Consider the following 27,500-nt stretch of genomic DNA (forward strand, 5'->3'; position numbering starts at 1 on the left):
GTGCTTAAGGCGTCACTACAGACCCGGGTTCAATCCCAGGCTGTGTCACAACCGGCCGTGACTGGGAGTCTCATAAGGTGGTACACAATTGTCCCAGTGTCGTCTGGGTTAGGGGAGGGTTTGACCGGGAGGTGGCTTTACTTGGCCCATCGCGCTCTAGCAACTCCTTGTGGCAAGCCGGGCGCCTGCAAGCTGACTTCGGTTGTCAGTTGAACAGTGTTTACTCCGACATATTGGTGCGGCTGGCTTCTAGGTTAAGCGGGCGGGTGTTAAGATGCGCGGTTTGGCGGGTCATGTTTTGGAGGACGCATGACTCGACCTTCGCCTCTCCTGATCCCGTTGGGGAGTTGCAGCGATGAGATAAGATCGCAATTGCATATCACAAATAATTAATTAAATAAACAACATTGGTCTGTCCTCAGTTGCATTCACTCCCGAGTTCTAAGCTGCCTCTGGAAGCAACGTTAGCACAATAACTGTTTGCAGGGAGCTTCATGAAATGGGTTTCCGTGGCCGAGCACCCACACACAAGACTAAGATCACCATGCGTCGGCTGGAGTGGTGTAAAGCTTACCACCATTGGACTCTGGAGCAGTGGAAACGCGTTCTATGAAGTGATGAATCACTCTTCACCATCTGGCAGTCCGATGGATGACTCTGGGTTTGGCGGATGACAGGAGAGCGCTACCTGCCCTAATGCATAGTGTCAACTAGAGGTCGACCGATGATGATTTTTCAACGCCGATACCGATTATTGGAGGACCAAAAAAGGCAGATTTTGATATATATATTTGTAATAATGACAATTACAACAATACTGAATGAACAATGAACACTTTTATTTGAACATAATAAAATACATCAATAAAATCTATTTAGTCTCAAATAAATAATGAAACATGTTTAATTTGGTTTAAATAATGCAAAAACACAGTGTTGGAGAAGAAAGTAAAATTGCAATATGTGCCATGTTAAAATGCTAACGTTTAAGTTCCTTGCTCAGAACATATGAAAGCTGGTGGTTCCTTTTAACATGAGTCTTCAATATTCCCAGGTAAGAAGTTTTAGGTTGTAGTTATTATAGGACTATTTCTCTCTATACTATTTGTATTTCATATACCTTTGACTATTGGATGTTCTAATAGGTACTTTAGTGTTGCCAGCCTAATCTCTGGAGTTGATAGGCTTGAAGTCATGATCAGCGCAATGCTTGAAGCACAGCGAAGAGCTGCTGGCAAATACAGGAAAGTGCTGTTTGAATGAATGCTTACGAGCCTGCTGTCTACCACCGCTCAGTCAGACTGCTCTATCAAATATCAAATCATAGACTTAATTATAACATTATAACACACAGAAATACGAGCCTTAGGTCATTAGGGGCGGCAGGGTAGCCTAGTGGTTAGAGCGTTGGACTAGTAACCAGAAGTTCAAACCCCCGAGCTGACAAGGTGCCCTGAATAAGAAACAAATATGAATTTGTTCTTAAATGACTTGCCTAGTTAAATAAAGGTACAACATTTATTTGGTCAAATGCAGAAACTATCATTTCGAAAACAAAACGTTTATTCTTTCAGTGAAATACGGAACCGTTCTGTATTTTATCTAATGGGTGGCATCCATAAGTCTAAATATTGCTGTTACATTGCACAACCTTCAATGTTATTCCATAATTATATACAATTCTGGCAAATTAGTTGGCAACGAGCCAGGTGGGCCAAACTGTTGCATATACCTTGAATCTGAGTGCAATGAACGCAAGAGAAGTGACACAATTTCCCTAGTTAATATTGCCTGCTAACATTAATTTCTTTTAACTAAATAGGCAGGTTTAAAAAATATATACTTCTGTGTATTGATTTTAAGAAAGGATTTGATTTTTATGGTTAGGTCGTGCATTCGTGCAACGATTGTGCTTTTTTCACAAATGCACTTTTGTTAAATCATCCCCCGTTTGGTGAAGTTGGCTGTCTTTGTTTGGAAGAAATGGTCTTCAGACAGTTTGCAACGAGCCAGGCGGCCCAAACTGCTGCATATACCCTGACACGGAACCCAAACCGGCTGCGCGCGTGCGCCATCGTGCATAACTGTATTTTGTCCCCCTACACCAAACGCGACCACGACACACAGGTTAAAATATCAAAACAAACTCTGAACCAATTACATTAATTTGGGAACAGCATTAGACAAATTCGAAAAGCATTAGACATTTATGGCAATTTAGCTCGTTAGCTTGCACTTGCTAGCTAATTTGTCCTATTTAGTTAGCTTGCTGTTGCTAGCTAATTTGACCTGGGAAATAAACATTGAGTTGTTATTTTTCCTGAAATGCACAAGGTCCTCTACTCCGACAATTAATCCACACATAAAACGGTCAACTGAATCGTTTCTAGTCATCTTTCCTCCTTCCAGGCTTTTTCATCTTTGAACTTATATGGTGATTGGCATCTAAACTTTCATAGTATTACTACACCGACCGGCAACACAGTTCGTCTTTCAATCACCCATGTGGGTATAACCAATGAGGAGATGGCACGTGGGTACCTGCTTCTATAACCATTGAGGAGATGGCACGTGGTTACCTGCTTCTATAAACCAATGAGGAGATGGGAGTGGCAGGACTTGCAGCGCGATCTTCGTCAGAAATAAAAAATGACTTCTATTTTAGCCCTTGGCAACGCAGATGCTCGTTGACGCGCACGTGGGTGCAATAATTGAATAACATAGATTTCAAAATGTATTTTGCAACGCGAGCGGTGTGGTCAGCCTTTGACTCTGTTGCACAGAATGCAAGAGAAGTGACACAATTTCCCAAGTTAAAATAAATTCATGTTAGCAGGCAATATTAAGTAAATGTGCAGGTTTAAAAAAATACATACTTGTGTATTGATTTTAAGAAAGGCGTTGATGTTTATGGTTAGGTACACATTGGTGCAACGACAGTGTTTTTTTTTCATGAAAGCGCTTGTTAAATCACCCATTTGGCGAAGTAGGCTGCGATTCAATGATAAATTAACAGGCACCGCATTGATTATATGCAATGCAGGACAAGCTAGTTAACCTAGTAATAGTATCATCAACCATGCGTAGTTAACTAATGATTATGTTAAGATTGATTGTTTTTTATAAGTTTAATGCTAGCGAGCACTTTACCGTGGCTCCTTGCTGCACTCGCATAACAGGTAGTCAGCCTGCCACGCAGTCTCCTCGTGGAGTACAATGTAATCGACCATGATAGGTGTCCAAAAATGCCGATTACCGATTGTTCTGAAAATTTGAAATGCCATTCCGATTCATCGGTCGACCTCTAGTGCCAACTGTACATTTTGGTGGAGGAGGAATAAAGGTCTGGGGCTGTTTTTCATGGTTCGGGCCCCTTAGTTCCAGTGAAGAAAATCGTAACACTACAGCATACAATAACATTCTAGACGATTCTGTGCTTCCAACTTTGTGGTAACAGTTTGGGGAGGGCCCTTTCCTATTTCAGCACGACAATGCCTCCGTGCACAAAGCGAGGTTCATACAGAAATGGTTTGTAGAGATCGGTGTAGATGAACTTGACTGGCCTGCACAGAGCCCCCTATCGAACACTTTTGGGATGATTCGGAATGCTGACTGCGAGCCAGGCCTAATTTGCTCTTGTGGCTGAACGGAAGCAAGTCCCTGCAGTAATGTTCCAACATCTAGTGGAAAGCCTTCCCAGAAGAGTGGAGGTTGTTATATTAGCAAAGGGGGGACCAACTCCATATTAATGCCCATGATTTTAGAATGAGATATTCTGCGAGCAGGTGTCTACATACTTTTGGTCATGTAGTGTATGTATGCGTTTCATTTGACCTCAAGCTTTTGAGTCAGTTGTACTGTAAAAGGGACATATAGGATGGTTATATTTGACATACAAGCAAGAATCCCTCCTAGTGTACTTTCAATTTTACTAACGGTCTCTTTCTCATTCTCTTTCATTCTCTCTCCTTCCTACTTTCTATCGTTCTCTCTGTTCAAAGGACAATGCCAGCCACTCATGCCCAAACACTAAATGAATGAAACAATATGGTTATCTCCCTCTCAATACACCTCCTCCTTATCTATGGCCTTGTCTACCCTCCTCTCCTCCTCCTGCTCTCTCTCTTTCTCTCACTCACTTAATCTGTCCTTCCTTCTCTCTTCCCTTGTCGCTGCACTGCAATAACATTTTGCTAGATAAGTTTTAGCCTAAATGCCAGCTCTAGTTCTTCAGCTTGCAATATCTCTCTCTCTCTCTCTCTCTCTCTTTCTTTCCCTCTTTCTCTGTCTATCTCTCTCTTTCTCTCTCTCTCCCTCTCTCTCCCATGAGCATGTAGAAATATAAATGATATAATCATGTCTGTTAGAGAGATACTTTTATCTGTCCACTACAAGTTTAACACTAGTTATACAAGCATGCACTAGGACTGTATTTGATAGATTTGTCACATAATAGAGTTTGTGTTGTGTTGTATGTTTGTGAAATATAGCCTCTGTGTTGTGTAGCGTGTGGAGTTGTGTTGCTAACATGTGTGTGTTGCGTGTTGTAGGCGTGTTCCTGATCCCCTACATGATTATTGTGTTCATCGGAGGTATTCCCGTGTTCTTCCTGGAAATCGCTCTTGGTCAGTTCATGAAGCAAGGAGGGGTCTCTGCATGGAACATTGCCCCTCTCTTTAAAGGTACTGTAATGTGAATGCATTAATGAAGAGTGAATACATGTTTCTGAGGTAGGTTTTGTCTTGCTTTATTCTGCAACCCCTCTGTCTCACACATCCTTTCTTTCGCCCCCCTATAATATAGGCTAGCATTTGGTTGTTCAAACCACCAATTTCGGCATAGATGTTGGCATTATGTAACTGAAACAACTGTCAGAATAAACAGTCTTCTCGCAACAAGACTTGATTGATGAAATTTTGACATAAGAGCTGTTGTGAATATGTTGATTATGTTGTAACTTGCAGTCCAGCTCCTCTGTCACATAGCATCGTCATCAACTTCCAACCTACACTCAGTGGCCAGTTTATTAGGTACACCACCCCGTTCACGAAAATGGTTCGCTCCTACAGACAGTGAGTCACGTGGCCGTGGCTTGTTATATAAAGCAGGCAGACGGTCATCAAGGCATTCAGTTACTGTTTGATTGGACATTAGAATTGGCAAAACAAGTGATCTAAGCGACTTTGAGTGTGGTATGATTGTCAGTGCCGTGCACGTTGGTTCCAGTATCTCAGAAACATCCAGCCTCCTGGGCTTTTCACGCACGATAGTGTCTAGGGTTTACAGAGAATGGTGCGATAAACAGAAAACATCCCGTCAGCGGCAGTCCTGTGGGCGAAAACAGCTTGTTGATGAGAAATCAAAGGAGAATGGCAAGAATCATGCAAGCTAACAGGTGGGCCACAAACCGGCAAATAATGGCGCAGTACAACAGTGGTGTCTGTCCTTGTCACTCATGGACTATTGCAGCAGACGACCACACCGGGTTCTGCTCCTATCAGCTAAAAACAAGAAGCAGCTCCAGTGGGCATGTGATCACCAACACAGGACAGTTGAGAAGTAGAAAAACATCACCTGGTCCAACGAATCCCAGTTCCTGTTGCATCATGCAGGTTAAGGATTTGGCATAAGCAGCATGAGTCCATGGCCCCATCCTGCCTGGAGTCAACGGTACAGGCTGGTGGCGGTGGGGTAATAGTGGGTAATGGTGTGGGGAATGTTTTCCTGGCACACGTTAGGTCCCTTGAAACCAATTAAGCAACGTTTCCATTCCTCGAATAATTCAGGCTGTTCTGGAGTCAAAGTGGGGTCTGATCCGGTACCTGATGGGTGTACCTAATAAACCTTATAAAGTGTGTATTTTCAACAGCCCTTGGTTATTGTAAATAAGCATCTGTTCTTAATTGACCTGCCTGGTAAAGTAAACGTTTCATAAAATTCAAATCTATTTAATTATTGTGAAGACAACTATTTTCCTGACAGCTCTTCCCCTAGGCGGCATAGGTACCACAAAGAGATACCCGTACCTTAGTAGTGCTGGCACACAAAACACAAAGTATTACAATTTTGGAACCTGATCTTCAAAGATGTTGTTTAATGGAGATGGAATTTATTTTTCTGAGTGTGGTTTTTTATTTTTTTGTTCTCTAACCCGTCCATGTTTCTTTCTCATATATCCTTCCTCTAAATGTTTGTCCTTATGTTCTCCACTGTACATCCCCTCATCTGCCACTCCTTCTCATTCCCCCTCTCTCTCTCTCCACAGGTCTTGGCTTGGCCTCCATGGTAATAGTGTTCTTCTGTAACACCTACTACATCATGATCCTGGTGTGGGGCCTGTACTTCCTGCTTCACTCCTTCACCAATCCGTTACCCTGGGCTACCTGCGGGCACCCCTGGAACACCCTCAACTGCACCGAAAACTTCCGCCGGGCTTGCCACAACCGCAGCACCCTGCCTCTCCTCTCCTCCACCCCCGATCCGTCTATCCCCACCTCCCTCCTCTCGTCGGTGGTATCCTCCCCGCTCAACCTGTCATCCTCTACTCTGCTCCTCTTCAACGGCAGCTGCGTGGAACCAGAGGGCATGCGCTCACCAGTCATTGAGTTCTGGGAGTAAGTGATCTGTGGTCTGTTGTGTTGGGTTGGTCATAGGACTGACTACCTAACCATAGGTTATTGGTTGTCTATTCTTTTTGTCTGACCTCTCTTTCTCAATTCAATTCAAAGGGCTTTATTGGCATGGGAAACATATGTTAACATTGCCAAAGCAAGTGAAGGAGACAATATACAAAAGTGAAATAAACAATAAAAATGAACAGTAAACATTACACTCTCTCACTCTCTCTCTCTCTCTCTCTCTCTCTGTGTGTATGTGTGTCAGGCGTAAGGTGCTCCGTCTCTCTGGTGGTCTGGATGCGCCTGGTGACATCAGCTCTCACATGGTCCTCTGTCTGATCGCCACCTGGGTTATTGTTTACTTCTGCATCTGGAAGGGAGTCAAAGGCACAGGCAAGGTCAGTGAACGTGTGGGTGAGTGTGGGTGTAAGGATATGTCTTTTGCTTTGCTTAGCTTAAGTTAAGGTAAGATACAGGGTTTTTTCTGCCTAGAAAAGTATTTTCAATCCAAACAAAGTAAAAACAAAACATGTAGCTACTGTAGCAACATTAACGAGAATGGAATTTCTGTGTTCTTGTGAGTCTAGCTTTAGAGATTTGTCCATTCTCCACTTTGCCCTCTGACCTCAAAGCAGCTTTAGTACGGATCATAATGTCTAGACTGACAAATATAATCAGACACACTTGTAAGCACACATGTAAAATCAACTAATATGTGGGACTGGAAAAACATGCGTGTGTGTGTGTTTTGCCTTAGTACAGGTATTTCCAAACGGGTACACGCGCAATGTCGTCGTGGGTACGCCAAAGAAAAATGTGATTCACATTTAAAATATAAATATAGAACATTTTTTATTAAATTTTTTTCACATTTTCAAACAGTCCATTTATATTTTCCAACGGGGCTATACATTTGGGTGAGGTTTTTTTCTCGCCTGAGTAGCCTCGTTTCACTGCCAAAAATAAAATTAAACCTTCAATAACATGTCAAATACAGGTAGCCTAGTTAAATACAGGTAGCCAAGTCAAATACAGGTAGCCAAGTCAAATACAGGTAGCCTAGTCAAATAATTAGCATCCAATCACATTAACCGTTACTCTCTCTGGGGAACTCCACTAACGGTCCATATGTAGCCAAACGTAGCTGCTGCTCATTCCGTTTGCTCGAAAATGGATAAATAGTTTTAAAAAGTAAGGCCCGCATCCAGAGAAAAACATAACAGCTCTACTGGTAGTACTGCTACTTCTAACAGTACTACACCTGCACTTGTTGACAACACAAGTTGTTCTGCTTCCACGAGCACATCCAATGATAGCATCAGTAATTCTACATGTTGATGTTAGCCCAGCTAGCATGGACACTGACAGCTGCACCCTTATCCGGGAAAGAACCGAACAGCAGACAGTGATGTTGGACCATCGAAGAGGCGCAAATATACTATTTCACAACCTGGAGAAACCTTCACTCATGCGTAGACATTTAGAAACAAAACATGCCAATTTGAAAAATAAGCCACAGGAGTTTTTTGAGCGAGAATTAAGACGTCTTTCGAGTAGTAAGACATGTATAAAATCAACAGACACCATTAATAAGAAGGGGCTAGAAGCATCTTATATGGTGAGCTACCGAGTGGCTAGGACAGGCAAGGCCCATACTATTGTAGAGGACTTTATTCTTCCTGCTGCCGTGGATATGGCTGGGACAACGCTGGGGGAAAAGGCCCAAAAAACTATACAGACAATGCCTTCATCAAACAACACTGTTTCACGACACATCAGCAACATGGCAGGAGGTGTTTTGAATCAATTACTGCTTCACATACATGCCAGTGAATTCTATGCATTACAGCTGGATGAGTCAACAGACGTGGCGGGCCTGGCACAGATCCTGGTCAATTAAGGAAGACATTCTCTTCTGCAAACCACTGTAAACCAGGACAACAGGAGAGTATATTTTTAAAGAACTGGACAGCTTTGTGACATCAAATGGACTTTGGTGGTCAAGATGTGTTGGCATCAGTACTGATGGCGCTAAAGCCATGACAGGGAGACATAGTGGAGTGGTAACGCGCGTGCAAGCAGTTGCTCCCGACACCACTTGAGTACAATACACTGCAGAATCCACCGAGAGGCTCTTGCTGCCAAGGAAAAGCCTGACAGCTTGAAAGACATTTTGGACACGACAGTGAAAATGGTTAACTTTGTTAAAGCAAGGCCCCTGAACTCTCATGTATTTTCTGCACTATGCAGTGATATGGGCAGCGACTATGTAACGCTTTTACAACATACAGAAGTGCGCTGGTTATCAAGGGGCAAAGTATTGACACGTTTTTGAATTGAGAGACGAGGTTAAAGTTTTCTTTACTGACCATCATTTTCACTTGTCTGACTGCTTGATGATGACGAGTTTCTCACACGACTGGCCTATCTGGGTGATGTTTTTTCTCGCTGGAATTTTCTGAATCTAGGATTGCATGGACTCAACTATATTCAATGTTCGGGACAACATTGAGGCTATGATTAAGAAGTTGGAGCTCTTCTCTGTCTGCATTAACAAGGACAACACACAGGTCTTTCCATCATTGTATGATTTTTTTTGTGAACTCAAGCTTACGGACAATGTCAAATGCGATATAGCGAAGCACCTGAGTGAGTTGTGTGCACAATTACGCAGGTACTTTCCCTAAACAGATGACACAAACAACTGGATTCATTATCCGTTTCATGCCCTGCCTCCAGTCCACTTACCGATATCTGAACAAGAGAGCCTCATTGAAATTGCAACAAGCGGTTCTGTGAAAATTGAATTTAATCAGAAGCCACTGCCAGATTTCTAGATTGGGCTGCGCTCACAGTATCCTGCCTTAGCAAATAGCACTGTTAAGACACTGATGCCCTTTGCAACCACGTACCTATGTGAGAGAGGATTCTCGGCCCTCACTAGCATGAAAACTAAATAAAAGCACAGACTGTGTGTGGAAAATGATTTAAGACTGAGACTCTCTCCAATACAACCCAACATTGCAGAGTTATGTTCATTCTTTCAAGCACACCCTTCTCATTAACCTTTGAGTTATTCACAATTTTCAATTGACAAATAAGGTTTTATATGTAAGATGGTTAAATAAAGAGCAAAATGATTGATTATTGTTATATTATTATTTGTGCCCTGGTCCTATAACAGCTCTTTGACACTTCCCACGAGCCGTATAAATGTATCGTGTAATGTGTGTGTGGCAGGCTTACAATGATGGCAAAAAACAACATTTGAGAGTTTGCTGATCCTGATGCTAGAGGGGGTACGCAGCTGGTGGTTGAATGTTTGAAGGGGTACGGGACTTTGGGAACCACTGCCTTAGTAGATGCCTTTGTGTGGAAGTACTCTTATGTTTGTCATGTGTGGGTTGAGAACCGTAAATGCCTGGCTTGTATAGTTCACACTCAATTCTCACTGGAACTTTAATGAACTTCTACCTAGTGGTCCCCACAGCAACATACACACAGGGTGTTTCTCAATATGCATACTACCGTGCTCCACATTCTCATGCTCTGAGTGCATTCTCCGAGGACTTTCTTGTGAGGACAAGAGTGTGAAGAATGCATAAAACATTATATTTGAGAAGCATTCGCATTTCCCCTACTGTATTACCTCACACTCCCCCTACTGTATTACCTCACACTCCCCCTACTGTATTAACTCACACTCCCCCTACCGTATTACCTCACCCCCCCCCCTACTGTATTACCTCACACTCCCCCTACTGTATTACCTCACCCCCCCCCCCCTACTGTATTACCTCACACTCCCCCTACTGTATTACCTCACACTCCCCCTACTGTATTTCCTCACACTCCCCCTACTGTATTACGTCACACTCCCCCTACTGTATTACCTCACACTCCCCCTACTGTATTACCTTACACTGCACCTCCCCATTCACTGAACTTTCTTCCAGCCCGGACAATGGCAACAATAGCAGCGAAACAAGATACAATGCATTTGGAAAGGATTCATACCCATTGACTTTTTCCCCATTTTGTTATGTTACAGCCTTTTTCCAGAATGGATTAAAAACTACACACAATACCCCATAATGACAAAGCAAATGTATTAAAAATGTAAAACTGAAATATCACATTTACATAAGTATTCAGATGCTTTACTCAGTACATTGTTGAAGCACTTTTGGCAGTGATTACAGCCTCAAGTCTTCTTGGATATGACACTACAAGCTTGGCACACCTGTATTTGGAGAGTTTCTCCCGTTCTTCTCTGCAGATCCTCTCAAGCTCTGTCAGGTTGGATAGGGAGTGTTGCTGCACAGCTATTTTCAGGTCTCTCCAGAGATGTTCAATCGGGTTCAAGTCCGGGCTTTGGCTGAGCCACTCAAGGAAATTCATAGACTTGTCCCGAAGCCACCTCTGCGTTGTCTTGGCTGTGTGCTTAGGGTCTTTGTCCTGTTGGACGATGAACCTTCTTCCCTAGTCTGAGGTCCTGAGCGCTCTGAAGCATGATGCTGCCACCCCCAGGCTTCACCTTAAGGATGGTGCGAGGTTTCTTCGAGACATGACGCTTGGCATTCAGGCTAAAGAGTTCAATCTTGGTTTCATCAGACCAGAGAATCTTGTTTCTCATGGTCTGAGAGTCCTTTAGGTGCCTTTTGGCAAACTCCAAGCAGGCTGTCATGTGCCTTTTACTGAGGAGTGGCTTCCGTCTGGCCACTCTACCATAAAGGCCTGATTGGTGGAGTGCTGAAGAGATGGCTGTCCTTCTGAAAGGTTCTCCCATCTCCACAGAGGAACTCTGGAGCTCTGTCAGAGTGACCATCGGGTTCTTGGTCACCTCCCTGACCAAGGCCCTTCTCCCCCCAATTTCTCAGTTTGGACGGGCAGCCAGCTTTAGGAAGAGTCTTGGTGATTAGAAACTTCTTCCATTAAAAAATGATGGAGGCCACTGTGTTCTTGGGGACCTTCAATGCTGCATCATTTTTTGTACACTTCCCAAGATCGGTACCTCAACACAATCCTGTCTCGGAGCTCTACGGACAATTCCTTTGACCTCATGGCTTGGTTTTTGCCTTTGACATGAACTGTCAACTGCAAACACCTTATGTAGACAGGTGTTTGCCTTTCTAAATTATGTTCAGTCAATTGAATATACCACAGCTGGACTCCAATCATGTTGTAGAAACATCTCAAGGATGATCAATGGAAACAGAATGCAGCTGGGCTCAATTTCGAGTCTCATAGCAAAGGGTCTGAATACTGATGTAAATAAGGTATTTCTGTTTTTTACTTTTAATACATTTGCAAGAATATCAAAAAATCTGTTTGCTTTGTCATTATGGGGTATTGATAAGTGTAGATTGATAAGGACAATGTTTTATTTAATCCATAACAAAATCAAAAATACACGAAATGTGGAAAAAGTCAATGGGTCTAAATGCATTGTATACACAAAGCAAACATTTTAATTCCTAATTATCAACTATATGTGAATCGTAATAATCTAGCTATCCAGCGAGTTAAAAGGGCATAAATTACCTAAAACTAATGTTATTCAAGGTAGATATACATTTTTGGTGGGTCGCTAGCAATCAATTATTTGTGGCTAGCTAGCTAGCTGGCGAGTTAGCCCTATATGACTTAATAAGGTATTTCTGTTTTTCCCATTCACTGAACCATCTTCCAGCCAGGACAAGATGTACGTTCTTCGTGGATAGCTAGCTAGCTAACAATTCTTTATGGCTATCTATCTAGCTAACAGTAGTAGCAAGCCAGTTAGCCCTATTGACTTACTATGGGCTTGCGATCTACGCATACTGCAGTGGGTATTGTAGGCAGGTAAATATGCCGAAATTACCACAGGCAACGTATCAGATGTAAATGGGCAACATTTCATTCCAACATTGGAGTTTATTTTCTCCCGATTCAGCTCAAATAGCCGCCATTGATTTCAATAAATGTGCAAGTACTTTCTATAAATACTTTCCATTGAAGCTTGCATCAATGCATGCTTCAAAATATTGAAAAACACCAACAGTCTCAACTTGAAGCAGCTTTGAAACAAATATCTAGTAGGAGAGGCTGTGTTTGGGAATAATGTGCATGTGTGTAGGCGGGTTTGTTTCTATTGTTTTATGTATCTTTACATATAATTGTGTGTCTATGTAGGTATGCAAACGTGCTTATGTGTTCCACAGAAATAGCCAAAGCTCACAGAGCATGGTGAAAAAAACGAGGGTAATTGAGCCGGCCACTTAAGCCGATTAGTAACTTTCCCCTCTGTGTGCATTTGAGGGGTGGGTAGGGGGGTCCCTGCAGATCAAGGCAAATATGTTAATTTTTTCCCCCAACTTTATTAAATACGGTTAGGAGGCTCTAACACAAGATTAGCAAAGGATACCGGGAAGTTGCTTTCTCAGCAAAATCCCAAATCTGCGTATGTGCTTCAGGGAAGAGAACAGAGCTGTGAAGTAGAACAGAGCCATGGGTTTTTCCCCATATATCCTGGGAGGTATTATTTGACTGTGCGTACATGTTGGTGTTCATGTTGTGTTCCTAATGTTGTGTCAGATGAATCTGTGTGTGGGTTTGGATGCATGTGTGTGTGTGTGTGTGTGTGTGTGTGTGTGTGTGTGTGTGTGTTCATGTGGTGTTGCTGTGGATTGACTCTGGCCCTCAGATCTTCTTCTCCTATGCTATTGTTACCTATGTCGCCGCCTCTGGAAAAACTCTCTGTTTTGTTCTTCTCTGTTTTGTTGGTTTTGTTGGAGTGTTTGGCGCCGACAGAGATGGACGCCTCGCCTCGCGTTCTTAGGAAATTATGCAGTAGTTTATTTTTTACGTATTATTTCTTACACTGTTACCCCAGCAAATCTGAAGTTTTATTACATACAGCTGGGAGGAACTCTTGGATATAAGAGCAACATCAACTTACCAACATTACGACCAGGAATACGAGTTTCCCAAAGCGGATCCTCTGTTTGGACCACCACAACATGGCTCACTCGGGATATGTTGTCAGAGTCGGTACAACCACCCGGTTTCTTCAGACATCGCTACGACAGAAACAAACATCTCTCTGGTAAGAAGAAGGGCGGGGTGTATGCCTTATGATTAACGAGTCTTGGTGTGATTATAACAACATACAGGAACTCAAGTCCTTTTGTTCACCTGACCTAGAATTCCTTACGATCAAATGCCGACCGCATTACCTACCAAGAGAATTCTCTTCGATTATAATCACAACCGTGTATATCCCCCCCCCCCAAGCAGACACCTCGACGGCCCTGAAAGAACTTCATTGGGCTCTATGTAAACTGGAAACCACATATATCCTTAGGCTGCATTTATTATAGCTGGGGATTTTAGCAAGGCTAATCTGAAAACAAGCTCCCTAAATTTTATCAGCATATCGAATGCGTGACCCTGGCTGGCAACACTCTGGATCATTGCTACTCTATTTTCCGCAACGCATACAAAGCCCCCCCCCACCGCCATCCTTTTGGTAAATCTGACCACAACTCCATTTTGTTGCTCCCAGCCTATAGACAGAAACTTAAACAGGAAACACCCGTGCTCACGTCTGTTCAACGCTGATCCGACCAATCTGATTCCACGCTTCAAGATTGCTTCGATCACGTGGACTGGGATATGTTCCGGATAGCATCGGACAACAACATTGATGTATACGCTGATTCGGTGACCGAGTTTATTAACAAGTGCACCGGGGATGTGGTACCCACGGTGACTTATTAAATCCTTCCCCAACCAGAAACCGGTGATTGATGGCAGCATTTGTGCAAAACTGAAAGCGCGAACCACTGCTTTTAATCATGGCAAGGCAACCGGAAACATGACCAAATACAAGCAGTATAGCTAATTCCTCCGCAAGGCAATCAAACAAGCTAAGCGTCAGTATAGAGACAAAGTAGAGTCGCAATTCAACGGCTCAGACACGAGACGTTTGTGGCAGGGTCTACAGTCAATCACGGACTACAAAAAGAAAACCAGCCCGTCGCGGACACCAATGTCTTGCTCCCAGACAAATGAAACAACTTTTTTGCTCGCTTTGAGGACAATACAGTGCCACTGACACGGCCTGCTACCAAAACCTGCGGGCTCTCCTTCACCGCAGCCAACATGAGTAAAACATTTAAACGTGTCAACCCTCGCAAGGCTGCTGGACCAAACAGCATCCCTAGCCGCGTCCCGTAGCACGACTATCGCCCCGTAGCACTCACTTCTGTCATCATGAATTGCTTCGAGAGACTAGTCATGGATCATATCACTTCCAACCTACCTGACACCCTAGACCCACGAAAATTTGCTTACAGCCCCAATAGGTCCACAGACACAATCGCAACCACACTGCACACTGCCCTAACCCATCTGGACAAGAGGAATACCTATGTAAGAATGCTGTTCATCAATTACAGCTCAGCATTTAACACCATAGTACCCTCTAAACCCGTCATTAAGCTCAAGACCCTGGGTCTCGACCCCGCCCTGTGCAACTGGGTCCTCGACTTCCTGACGGGCCGCCCCCAGGTGGTGAGGGTAGGAAACAACATCTCCACCCCACTGATCCTCAACACTGGGGCCCCACAAGGGTGTGTTCTCAGCCCTCTCCTGTACTCCCTGTTCACCAATGACTTTGTGGCCATGCACGCCTCCAACTCAATCATCAAGTTTGCAGACGACACTACAGTGGTAAGCTTGATTACCAACAACGACAAGACGACCTACATGGAGGAGGTGAGGCCCCTCAGAGTGTGGTGTCAGGAAAATAACCTCACATTCAACGTCAACAAAACTAAGGAGATGATCGTGAACTTCAGGAAACAGCAGAGGGAGCACCCTCCTATACACATCGACGGGACAGTAGTGGAGAAGGTGAAAAGTTTTAAGTTCCTCGGCGTACAAATCACGGACAAACTAAAAAATGTATTTATTTTTTTAATTGACCTTTATTTAACTCGGCAAGTCAGTTAAGAACAAATTCTTATTTTCAATGACGGCCTAGGAACAGTGGATTAACTGCCGGTTCAGGGCCAGAACGACAGATTTGTTCCTTGTCAGCTCAGGAATTCGAACATGCAACCTTTTGATTAGTCCAACGCTCCACCCACACAGACAGCGTGGTGAAGAAGGCGCAACAGCACCTCTTCAACCTCAGGAGGCTGAAGAAATTTGGCTTGTCACCAAAAACACTCACAAACTTTTACAGATGCACAATCGAGAGCTTCCTGTCGGGCTGTATCACCGTCTGGTACGGCAACTGCTCCGCCCTCAACCGTAAGGCTCTCCAGAGGGTAGTGAGGTCTGCACAACCCATCACTGGAGGCAAACTACCTGCCCTCCAGGACACCTACACCACCCGATGTCACAGTGAGTCCATAAAGATCATCAAGGACAACAACCACCCGAGCCACTGCCTGTTCACACCGCTATCATCCAGAAGGCGAGGTCAATACAGGTGCACCAAAGCTGGGACCGAGAGACTGAAAAACAGCTTCTATCTCAAGGCCATCAGACTGTTAAACAGCCATCACTAACATTGAGTGGCTAGAAGCACAAGCATTTCGCTACACTCGCATTAACACCTGCTAACCATGTGTATGTGACCAATAAAATTTGATTTTGATTTGATTTAAATGAAATGATGAAATAATGAATGGTTGTTGTGAATTTTTTAACAGTGCTTTCTGAAAGTATTCAGATTCCTTTTTACACCGTTTGTTACGTTACAGCCTTATTCTAAAATGGATTAAATACAAAAAAATCCTCATCAATCTCTGCACAATACCCCATAATGACAAAGTGAAAACAGATTTTTTTATTTTATTCTTTCAAATAATGAAAAGAAAACAGATATCTTACTTACATAAGTATTCAGACCCTTTGCTATGGGACTCAAAATTGAGCTCAGGTGCATCCTGTTTCCATTGATCATCCTTGAGATTGTTCTACAACTTGATTGGAGTCCACCTGTAGTAAATTCAATTGATTGCACATGATTTGGAAAGGCAGACATCTGTCTATATGGTCCCACAGTTGACAGTGCATGTCATAGCAAAACCCTGATGTCAAAGGAATTGTTCGTAGAGCTCCGAAATAAGATTGTGTCAAGGCACAGGTACCAAAACATTTCTGCAGCATTGAAGATCCCCAAGAACACAGTGGCCTCCATCATTCTTATATGGAAGAAGTTTCGAACCACCAAGAATCTGCTTAGAGCTGGCCGCCCAGCTCTAAGAAGAGAGTAGACTGGGGTGAAGGACTGGGGTGGGGTGAAGACTGGGGTGAAGGTTCACCTTCCAACAGGACAAAGACCCTAAGCACACGGCCAAGAAAACACAAGAGTGGCTTTGGGACAAGTTTTTGAATCTCATTGAGTGGCCCGGCCAGAGCCCGGACTTGAACTCGATCAAACATCTCTGGAGAGACCTGAAAATAGCTGTGCAGTGATGCTTCCCATTCAACTTGACAGAGCTTGAGAAGATCTGCAGAGAAGAATGGGAGAAACTCACCAAATACAGGTGTGCCAAGCTTGTAGCTTCTTACCCAAGAAGACTTGAGGCTGTAATCGCTGCCAAAGGTGCTTCAACAAAGTACTGGGTAAAGGGTCTGAATACTTATGTAAATGGGGTATTGTGTGTTGATTGATGAGAAAAAAAGTATAATTATATAAATTTTCTAGCTCTTATTACCATATTTTATGCCTAAGTTGGTTTTAGGTGGTTTGAATCAACCAATTGATATACTATAAGGTCTGTAAGTCAAGTAATAAACTAGTGTGGGAGGAAACACTAGCTGTCAGTTCACATCTCTGTTCCCTTCCCTGTAGGTAGTGTACTTCACAGCTCTGTTCCCTTCCCTGTAGGTAGTGTACTTCACATCTCTGTTCCCTTCCCTGTAGGTAGTGTACTTCACAGCTCTGTTTCCTTCCCTGTAGGCAGTGTACTTCACAGCTCTGTTTCCTTCCCTGTAGGTAGTGTACTTCACAGCTCTGTTTCCTTACCTGGTCCTGGTGGTTCTGTTGGCCCATGGTGTAACCTTACCTGGAGCGCTGGATGGGATTGTGTACTATCTGAAACCAGACTGGTCCAAACTCTGGGAAGCCCAGGTATGGTGTGTACCGTACAGACAGCATGTGTTGCACAGGGATATGCAAGGATTGTTTTAACATAAATATTCATGTTATGTTCCTAGGTGTGGATCGATGCTGGCACTCAGATCTTCTTCTCCTATGCCATTGGTCTGGGTGCTTTAACTGCCCTTGGCAGCTACAACCGCTTCCACAACAACTGCTACCAGTAAGTATGACAAAAAAGCATAGTTCGACCATAAAACCCATCAACCACTGCTACCAAACATGACCACATATTGGTTATGCATCTTTATTCTTAGTTGGATAAAATGTAAGAGAGAAAAAAAAGCATTGTCTTGAACGTCCATTATTCTCCCAAGAGTGTCTGAGTATAACATCTAATAATCCGAGTGAGTCAGCTCCCTCACTAGTCCCACTGCTGCAGCAGCTCTGGGTTGACTGGCTGAGTGTTTAGCATAGACTGACTCAGAAATGTAAACAAACCCAACTTCCTAAAATGGCAGTTTTCTGGACGTTGCCAATAATATGGACGCTTTTTAATAGATACCAAGTCTTGATACTAATCTTAGGCCTTAGCGGGAATTTATGGAATGTCCATTTAGGAGTAGCCTTTCAATGACTTTTTTCTATTCTTTTTTGTTTACCTTAGTTAGAAATGTACATGCAGTCTCAGTTATGACGGTATTCATATTAGCTAGTCATGGTCCTCTGATGTAGGCTATATGATAACCATAAACTGTAAATAAGGGTAAACAGGATATGAGAGAGTTTGAGTTTTGATTTGGTTTATAGGTCTAGTAGGTGACGGAGCTGATGAATGGAGCTGTTAAAACAATGCTTCATCGTCAGGGACCAATCAGCACATTCACCTCCTGTCCACCAATCAGCACGTCCACCTTCTGTCCTCACAGTTTTATAGGATCTCATTAACTTGTTTCTCAATGGTTGTCTTGAATTAACACTTCACACTTCATCCATGTATTGCTGTTGTGCTATCTGTCCACAAATCACTCTCAACATACAGTAGCCATGAACTATTATCTGGACCTCTGATGATGATGATTCCAAATGCATCCTGATTAGGGATGTTATGGTGACCGTATTACCACTACACCGGCGGTCATGAAGGCAGTCAAAAACCATGTGACCGTTAAGTCACTGTAATTAGGCTTCTCCAAGCTCTGATGCAGGTCGTTAGTAGTCTACCAAACTTGCTAACTGCCTGGTACTCAGCACTCTATTGTCCCTCTAATCACTCTGACATCAATGTAAATGTATTTGAAAACCTAATCAAGCACTTCATGAGAGCCCATGAGCTCATATTGCGCAACATTTCAATAGGCTATGCAATTCCGCAAGAAAACAGAGTGATGGCCTCTACTAAAAAGATGAGGATCCTATCAGCTTTCAATAGGCTAGGCCTACTATATTTATTTCTCAACTTTCCTAATATTGAGCACATTGCTTATATTTGCAACAAGAGTATAGCCTATCTAGCTGGCATGAAAATAAACCAGGGGGAAAAGTGTCCTCCTTTCTTTTCTTCTTAATATGTTTGAGCCAATCAGTTTTGTGCTGACATGATAGGGTTGGTATACAGAAGATAGCCATTGTGGTAAAAGACCAAGTCCATATTATGGCAAGAACAGCTCAAATAAGTAAAGAGAAACGACTGTCCATCATTACTTTAAGACATGAAGGTCAGTCAATCCAGAAAATGTCAAGAACTTAGAATTGTTTTTCAATGCAGTCGCAAAAACCATCAAGCGCTATGAAGAACATGGATCTCATGAGCCTCGCCACCGGAAAGAAAGACCCAGAGTTACCTCTTCTGCAGAGGATAAGTTCATTAGAGTTACCAGTCTCAGAAATTGCAGCCCAAATAAATGCTTCACAGAGTTCAAGTAACACATCTCAACATCAACTGTTCAGAGAAGACTGTGTGAATCAGGCCTTCATGGTAAATTGCTGCAAAGAAACTACTACTAAAGGACAACAATATGAATAAGAGACTTGCTTGGGCCAAGAAACATGAGCAATGGACATTAGATCGATGGGAATTGGTCCTTTGGTCTGATGAGTCCAAATTTGAGATTTTTGGTTCCAACCGCCGTGTATTTGTGAGATGCAGAGTAGGTGAGCAGATGATCTTCGCATGTGTGATTCCCACTCCCACCGTGAAGCATAGAGGAGGAGGTGTGATGGTGTGGGGGTGCTTTGCTGGTGACACTGTCAGTGATTTATTTAGAATTCAATGCACACCAGTATGGCTACCACAGCATTCTGCAGTGATACACCATCCCATCTGGTTTGTGCTTAGGGGGACTATCAACAGGACAATTACCCAAAACACACCTCCAGGCTGTGTAAGGGCTATTTGACCTAGAAGGAGAGTGATGGAGTGCTGCATCAGATGACCTGGCCTCCACAATCACCCGACCTCAACCCAATTGAGTTGGTTTGGAGTGAGTTGTACCGCAGAGTGGAGGAAAAGCAGCCAAGTGCTCAGCATATGTGGGACCTCCTTCAAGACCGTTGGAAAAGCATTCCACATGAAGCTGGTTGAGAGTGTCCAAAGCTGTCATCAAGGCAAAGGGTAGCTACTTTGAATAATCTAAAATATAAATACACTTTTTTTGGTTACTACATGATTCCATATGAGTTATTTCATAGTTTTGATGTCTTCACTATTATTCTACAATGTAGAAAAGAGTAAAAATAAAGAAAAACCCTTGAATGAGTAGGTGTGTCCAAACTTTTGACTGGTACTGTACATTATTTAGTATATGTAAAGACAATATTAAATCAAGAATAGTCTGATGGGTGACAATATTAGCCTATCACTTGTGAATTACATATTATCACTTGTGAATAATGCCCAGAATAAGAAACAATGCCCTTTTTTGTGACTTTTTCTAATCATAGTCACACACCGCATGTAGCCTAGCCCATGGGCCTATATGTTTTAATAAGGTTTGTATCACAACTAAAGTGGCCTAATAACTTATTAATATTGAGAACAATAATCCGCTTTACAAGGGGTGTAGAGCATAACTGACATACATAAGTAGCATGTGAGTTTCAATTTTGGGGGAAATAATTTTCACCATAAAAATGCACCTTTTATAATAAAACCATTACATGCATAATTGCATTTGTGGTCACTTTTGATTATGGTGTTTTCTGCTAATGGAACATTCACGCTTATAGCCTACTACGATGTGCGCATTGCTGTGCTTATAATGTGAAGAAATACCCTAATAGTTTTTCAACATGTTAAGCTAAACATTCTGATCTGTTGAGTCAACCACATTCCGTAAAAATGTTTTTGGGGATGCTAGTGGTTGTATTAATTTGGGATCTATCGCATCCCACAACTGTCCCAGACTTTGGAATATTTATTTCTCACTCAGAATAGAATAGGTCAACTTTTGTTCTGTGGGAGATAGTATATTGACATAGGCTAGTGCTTTTGCTGTTTGTTAGACCTACTCATCTTGTTGGCTGATGAAAAATAAATGTGGACAGTTCTTCCAATATCTTCAATAAGCACCTCTGAATTGGATAAGGACACGTGCAGTTGCGTCACCGATGTGTCTGTCTTCACTTGTAGCCTGTGAGAAAGACCCGATCACGTGATGGAGCACGCAGCACTCAGGGAGAAGGGCACAACGGCCATTTTTTAAGGGTGCATTACGGACACACAAAGGGGATGCCGCTGTGAAATTCTAGGCATTATCTAGTGCTTGTCAAATTGTGAATGAGTGACTGATGTAGTGTGTACAGCCTGCGCAAAAAAAGCAAAGCAGAGCTAATGTCTTTCAAGGGACTTTTTTGAAAATAATCATTAGAGTCTCATCATGCAGCCTTACAATGTATTAAAAATCAAAACATATAGCCCAACGTTTGTAGAACAACTAAACTAATAACTCTAAATGAATATAGAAATACCTATTTGTTTGTTAACCGCTCAACACAGAATAGCTGCATGTGCCCACTCCCTCAAATGGTTTGGAGAACATGTCCTTTATGTTTTATTCAGCTTTGTTCAATTGTATTCTTCATCATTTAATTTTATTTTACCTTTATTTAACTAGGCAAGTCAGTTAACTTCTTGCGTCGAGCAATCCCGGATCCGGGATTCTATTTATATCCTCAAGCTCATTAGCATAACGCAACGTTAACTATTCATGAAAATCGCAAATGAAATGAAATAAATATATTTGCTCTCAAGCTTAGACTTTTGTTAACAACACTGTCATCTCAGATTTTCAAAATATGCTTTTCAACCATAGCTAAACAAGCATTTGTGTAAGAGTGTTGATAGCTAGCATAGCTATAAGCCTAGAATTCAGCCAGCAACATTTTCACAAAAACAAGAAAATCATTCAAATAAAATAATTTACCTTTGAGATGTTTTCAATGAGGAGACTCTCAGTTAGATAGCAAATGTTCAGTTTTTCAACAAAATATTATTTGTGTAGGACAAATCGCTCTGTTTTGTTCACGTTTGGCTATGAAAACAACCTGTATCCAGTTATAGCCTCAAGCTCATTAGCATAATGTAACGTTAACTATTTATGAAAATCGCAAATGAAATGAAATGATTGTGCTAGCTCTCAAGCTTAGCCTTTTCTTAACAACACTGTCATCTCAGATTTTCAAAATATGCTTTTGAACCATAGCAAAACAAGCATTTGTGATAGCTAGCGTAGCATTTAGCGTAGCATTTAGCGGGCAACATTTGCACAAAAAAACAGAAAAGGATTCAAATAAAATCATTTACCTTTGAAGAACTTCGGATGTTTTCAATGAGGAGACTCTCAGTTAACATATCAAATGTTCAGTTTTTCCTGAAAGATTCTTTGTGTAGGAGAAATCGCTCCGTTTTGTACATCACGTTTGGGTACCAAAAAAAAAAGAAAATTCAGTCATCAAAACGGTGAACTGTTTTCCAAATTAACTCCATAATATCGAATGAAACACGGCAAACACTGTTTAGAATAAATCCTCAATGTGTTTTTCACATATCTCTTCATTGATATATCGTTCGTGGTAGTCTCCTTTCTCCGGCGAATCGCTTGGAAAAAGACATGCAGTTGAAGATGACCCACCAATTTCGACTGAGGACACCGGGCGGACACCTGGCAAATGTAGTCTCTTATGGTCAATCTTCCAATGATATGCCTACAAATACGTCACAATGCTGCAGACACCTTGGGGAAACGATAGATAGGGCAGGCTCAGTCCTGTCGCATTCACAGCCATATAAGAAGACAATGAAAAACAGAGCCTCAAAAATCCTGCTCATTTCCTGGTTGCAGTTTCATCTTGGTTTTGCCTGTAGCTTCTGTTCTGGGGCACTCACAGACAATATCTTTGCAGTTCTGGAAACGTCAGAGTATTTTCTTTCCAAAGATATCAATTATATGCATAGTCGAGCATCTTTTTGTGACAAAATTTTGCGCTTAAAACGGGCACGTCTTTTTATCCAAAAATGAAATAGCACCCCCATAGATTTAACAGGTTAAGAACAAATTCTTATTTTCAATGACGGCCTAGGAACAGTGGGATAACTGCCTGTTCAGGGGCAGAACGACAGATTTGTACCTTGTCAGCTTGGGGGTTTGAACTTTCAACCTTCCGGTTACTTGTCCAATGTTCTAACCACTAGGCTACCCTGCCGCCCCATAATGCCACGGAATTCTAAGCAAATCTTGTCTGCTTAATGAACGAACTAGCGTAGCCCACAGCCATTTGGCATAGCCAGATCAGGACCTGACATAAGGACAACTCAGAGTGTGCTATTCTGTTCTTCTGAAATAGACTACATTTTCTTCATATCATGCTTCTTTAGACCTGTGTAAAATAAATAATGCATTTATTTTGAAGGTGTAGGCTATATTACATGGATTTATTAGACTTTTTAAAATGTAGATGTTCCAAAGGCCTGCATCAGTAGCTTGTAGGCTATGTGTGGAAGCCAGGAGATGCTAAATGTGTTTAGGTTAATTAACGGTCAATTACCGTGAGACCGACAGTTATTTGCTTGACAATCACCGTCGGACAAATTTTTGTTACCGCCACAGCCCTAATCCGGATGCTGACTGTTTGGACTGTTGTTGCATAAAGCAACAGCAATGCTACAAAGCTCAAGTATGCAGGTCATGTTGTTGTGTACACACTCCTCGTATAGCTGGCTCTTAATAAGGGCACAATGGGGCTTATTGGTGGGACAGAGTTGGCAGTATGACTCAGTGTTATCTACAGGGAGGCTAATCCATCTCAGGGAGGATGGGACAGGGAAGGTAGGGCTTTTTCTACCCACGTTAAAAAATACAACAGTTTACTATGGAGTACTATGGAGTACTTACTATAGAATTCTGTAGTATTCTGTAGTAAACTATACTAGACGTGTATTACTTACTATAGAATGTCATAGAATACTACAGTAAATAGTACTGTAATAAAATGTTTGCAAAAACAACACTTTTTTAACTATAGTAAATACTGCAGTTCCTCATTTGCATATACCCTGCTTATTCCCCTCTCCCATATCCCAATTTGTGCTATACATCAGTGAGAAACCTACATGCCAAGTATAGACCATAGTGTGTTCAGTACAGGTTATAGAAAAGAGCAGTAGCTCTGAACTATCTGTTCAGACCCCAGTCCTACCTGCAGGTTATGGAAAATCTGCTATTTTAGTATTTCTCCAATAGGTTTCCTCAAGGAGAAAGCCTCCACTTCTATGTCAAAGATAATTAAACTAAAATACTACAGTAATTTTTGTAAGAACACTACAGTAAATGCTACAGTATTTTACAGTCCGCAACAACACTATAGTAAATACTACGGTATACTACAAGCCGCAAAAACACCACATTAATTACTATAGTAAATACCATAGTCCTTTCACTACAGTATTTATACTATAGATACCTGTAAATACTTCAGTATACTACAGTAATACTACAGTAAAGTCTGCAAAAACACAACAATGAATACTATAGTGTATAAATAAGTAGCAGTATTTTTTTTTACATGGGTTTTACAGAGTTGCCCCTCTATCCTCATTCACAATCTAGCCTAATGTTTCACAGGATAGAAATATTGTAACGGTTTTCTTTATGTGAAGGAGAGTCGGACCAAAATGCGGCGTGGCTATTCAGATTCATGTTTTAATGAAAACAAATAAACACAAACACTACAAAACAAGAAACATAATGTGAAAACCAAAACAGCCTAAACTGATGCAAACTAACACAGACACAGGAACAATCACCCAAAACCCAACACCAAACAGGCTACCTAAATATGGTTCCCAATCAGAGACAATGACTAACACCTGCCTCTGATTGAGAACCATATCAGGCCAAACGTAGAACTAGACAAACTAGACATGAAACATGGAATGCCCACTCAGCTCACACCCTGACCAAACAAAACATAGAAACATACAAAGCAAACTATGGTCAGGGTGTGACAAATATGGAGTAAATGGAAGTAGAAGTAGGTGGAAGTGTAGCTGTTATTCCCTACGCCTGTCCAATCCTGTCAGATCTGCATCATTTGTATCAATAAGAACAGTGATAACAACGCATTGATCTGTACAGTATCACTTCTAACTGTCCTGGATGGATGTGGTTTCTATCACTCCCCTTTCAGCCCTCCAGCCATCCTAGTCTTTTAAAGTAGCTCATTTGCTCTCGTGGCTTTAGAGTCGATATCCAAATTACACCGACAACACAGCAGCTATCAGAGAAAAGCCTACTGATCCTCATGTCTATTTCTCTCTTTCTTTTTCTATCCTTCGTCCTTCATTCTATTTTAGCCTTTAGCTTTCGTTCCACACTTCTCTTTTCTAGTCTCACTCGTCTTCTCACTATTACACATTCTCTATTATTACATGTTTCACTTTCTCTTTATGTTGTTGCCTACTTCATCATATGTCTGTCTGTGTGCGTGTGTGTGTGTGTGTGTGTGTGTGTGTTTGCTTGACATCAATACCACGTCTTTAAAGTCTCTCTCTCTCTCTCTCTCTCTCTCTCTCTCTCTCTCTCTCTCTCTCTCTCTCTCTCTCTCTCTCTCTCTGCAGAGATGCGTTTGTTCTAGCCATGATCAACAGTGGGACCAGTTTCTTTGCAGGATTTGTGGTGTTCTCAGTGCTGGGCTTCATGGCTGCTGAGCAGGGGGTCGACATCAGCAAGGTGGCCGAGAGTGGTAAGGATAGAGATCCCTAAAACACTACTACTCCTGTACCTCATCCAGGTGGCTGGTGGATGCCCAAATTTTTCCAGACACAAAAACATTTAACAGACACATTTTTTTCAGATTTTTTTTAAATTAATTAAATTTAAATTAAATAATTAAAACACATGCACACTCAAATATACACTACCATTCAAAAGTTTGGGGTCACTTAGAAATGCATTGTTCTGTGACAGTAGTAGTACACAGCATTCTACAAGATCTTCAGTTTCTTGGCAATTTCTCGCATGGAATAGTCTTAATTTATCAGAACAAGAATAGACTGATGAGTTTCAGAAGAAAGTTATTTGTTTCTGGTCATTTTGAGCCTGTAATCGAACCCACAAATGCTGATGCTCCAGATACTCAACTAGTCTAAAGAAGGACAGTTTTTTTGCTTCTTTAATCAGAACAACAGTTTTCAGCTCTGCTAACATAATTGCAAAATGGTTCTATAATGATCAATTAGCCTTTTAAAATTATAGACTTGGGTTAGCTAACACAACGTGCCATTGGAACACAGGAGTGATGGTTGCTGATAATGGGCCTCTGTACGCCCATGTAGATATTCCATTAAAAATCTGTAGCTGTTTCCAGCTACAATAGTCATTTACAACATTAACAATGTCTACACTGTATTTTTGATCAATTTAATGTTATTTTAATGGACTTTTTATTTTATTTTTAAACAAGGACATTTCTAAGTGACCCCAAACTTTTGAATGGTAGTATATATATTTGTTTTTACATGTTGGCTTTGAATTGAAAAGAAAAAACTGTTCCCAAATACTCTGTGACCACCCACCAATGTGACTTCAAAGAATAGACACTCTACCAGCCAATGGCTAAATCTACCAGCATTTGACTGGTGTTAATTCCCCACCGTGATTCATCCCTATATCTTCATCCTCACTTTGACCTCATCGCACTCACCCTGACCCCTTCCTTATCCCTTTCAGCTTGTGCCCTGATAAAACATCTTCCCTTCCCGTCTGTCCACTCTTCCCCATCTGGTGTTGTGAAAGTGCTGACTAACTCTGCCTCTCTGTCTCTCTCCAGGTCCAGGCCTGGCCTTCATAGCCTATCCCAAGGCTGTTACTCTGATGCCTATGGCTCCAGTCTGGGCAGCGCTCTTCTTCTTCATGCTGTTGGTACTGGGCCTGGATAGCCAGGTATTGGACAATACACACACACACACAGAGGGATTCTGACAGTTAATGTCTGCAGTTCTATGACACATACTGTGCGTTCACACACATAGCTACTTACCACTCACAGTGGGGACATTTGAACTTGTCGAGTTGTATATCAAAGTAGTCCATCTTTGTTAGTCCCAGGGCCTGCAGCCATTGTTCCACAAGCACAGAGGCAGTCAATGAGCCTCTGTCTGCCTCACAGAGAGCATCTGTCCACTCTCTGTTCATACACTGCTTCTCTCTCTTTCTCTCTCTCCTCTCTGTTCATACACTGCTCCTCTCTCTTTCTCTCTCTCTAACTCACCTCTGTTCATACACTGC

The 27,500-nt window shown here is 42.0% G+C and overlaps 1 protein-coding gene across 1 annotated transcript in view; it reads left to right on the plus strand.

Moving 5' to 3' along the window:
- Positions 1-27,500, plus strand: part of si:ch211-117c9.5 (sodium- and chloride-dependent creatine transporter 1) — a 45,755-nt gene that overhangs the window by 9,524 nt on the left and 8,731 nt on the right. Inside the window, exons 3-9 of the mRNA XM_064956468.1 lie at positions 4,551-4,682; positions 6,266-6,614; positions 6,883-7,015; positions 17,614-17,748; positions 17,835-17,938; positions 25,832-25,956; positions 27,043-27,155. Coding sequence (XP_064812540.1) covers positions 4,551-4,682; positions 6,266-6,614; positions 6,883-7,015; positions 17,614-17,748; positions 17,835-17,938; positions 25,832-25,956; positions 27,043-27,155 — 1,091 coding nt within the window. The remainder of the gene's footprint in view (positions 1-4,550; positions 4,683-6,265; positions 6,615-6,882; positions 7,016-17,613; positions 17,749-17,834; positions 17,939-25,831; positions 25,957-27,042; positions 27,156-27,500) is intronic.

Source organism: Oncorhynchus masou, chromosome 33, assembly GCF_036934945.1.
Source record: "Oncorhynchus masou masou isolate Uvic2021 chromosome 33, UVic_Omas_1.1, whole genome shotgun sequence".
NCBI classification, from domain to species: Eukaryota; Metazoa; Chordata; class Actinopteri; order Salmoniformes; family Salmonidae; genus Oncorhynchus; species Oncorhynchus masou.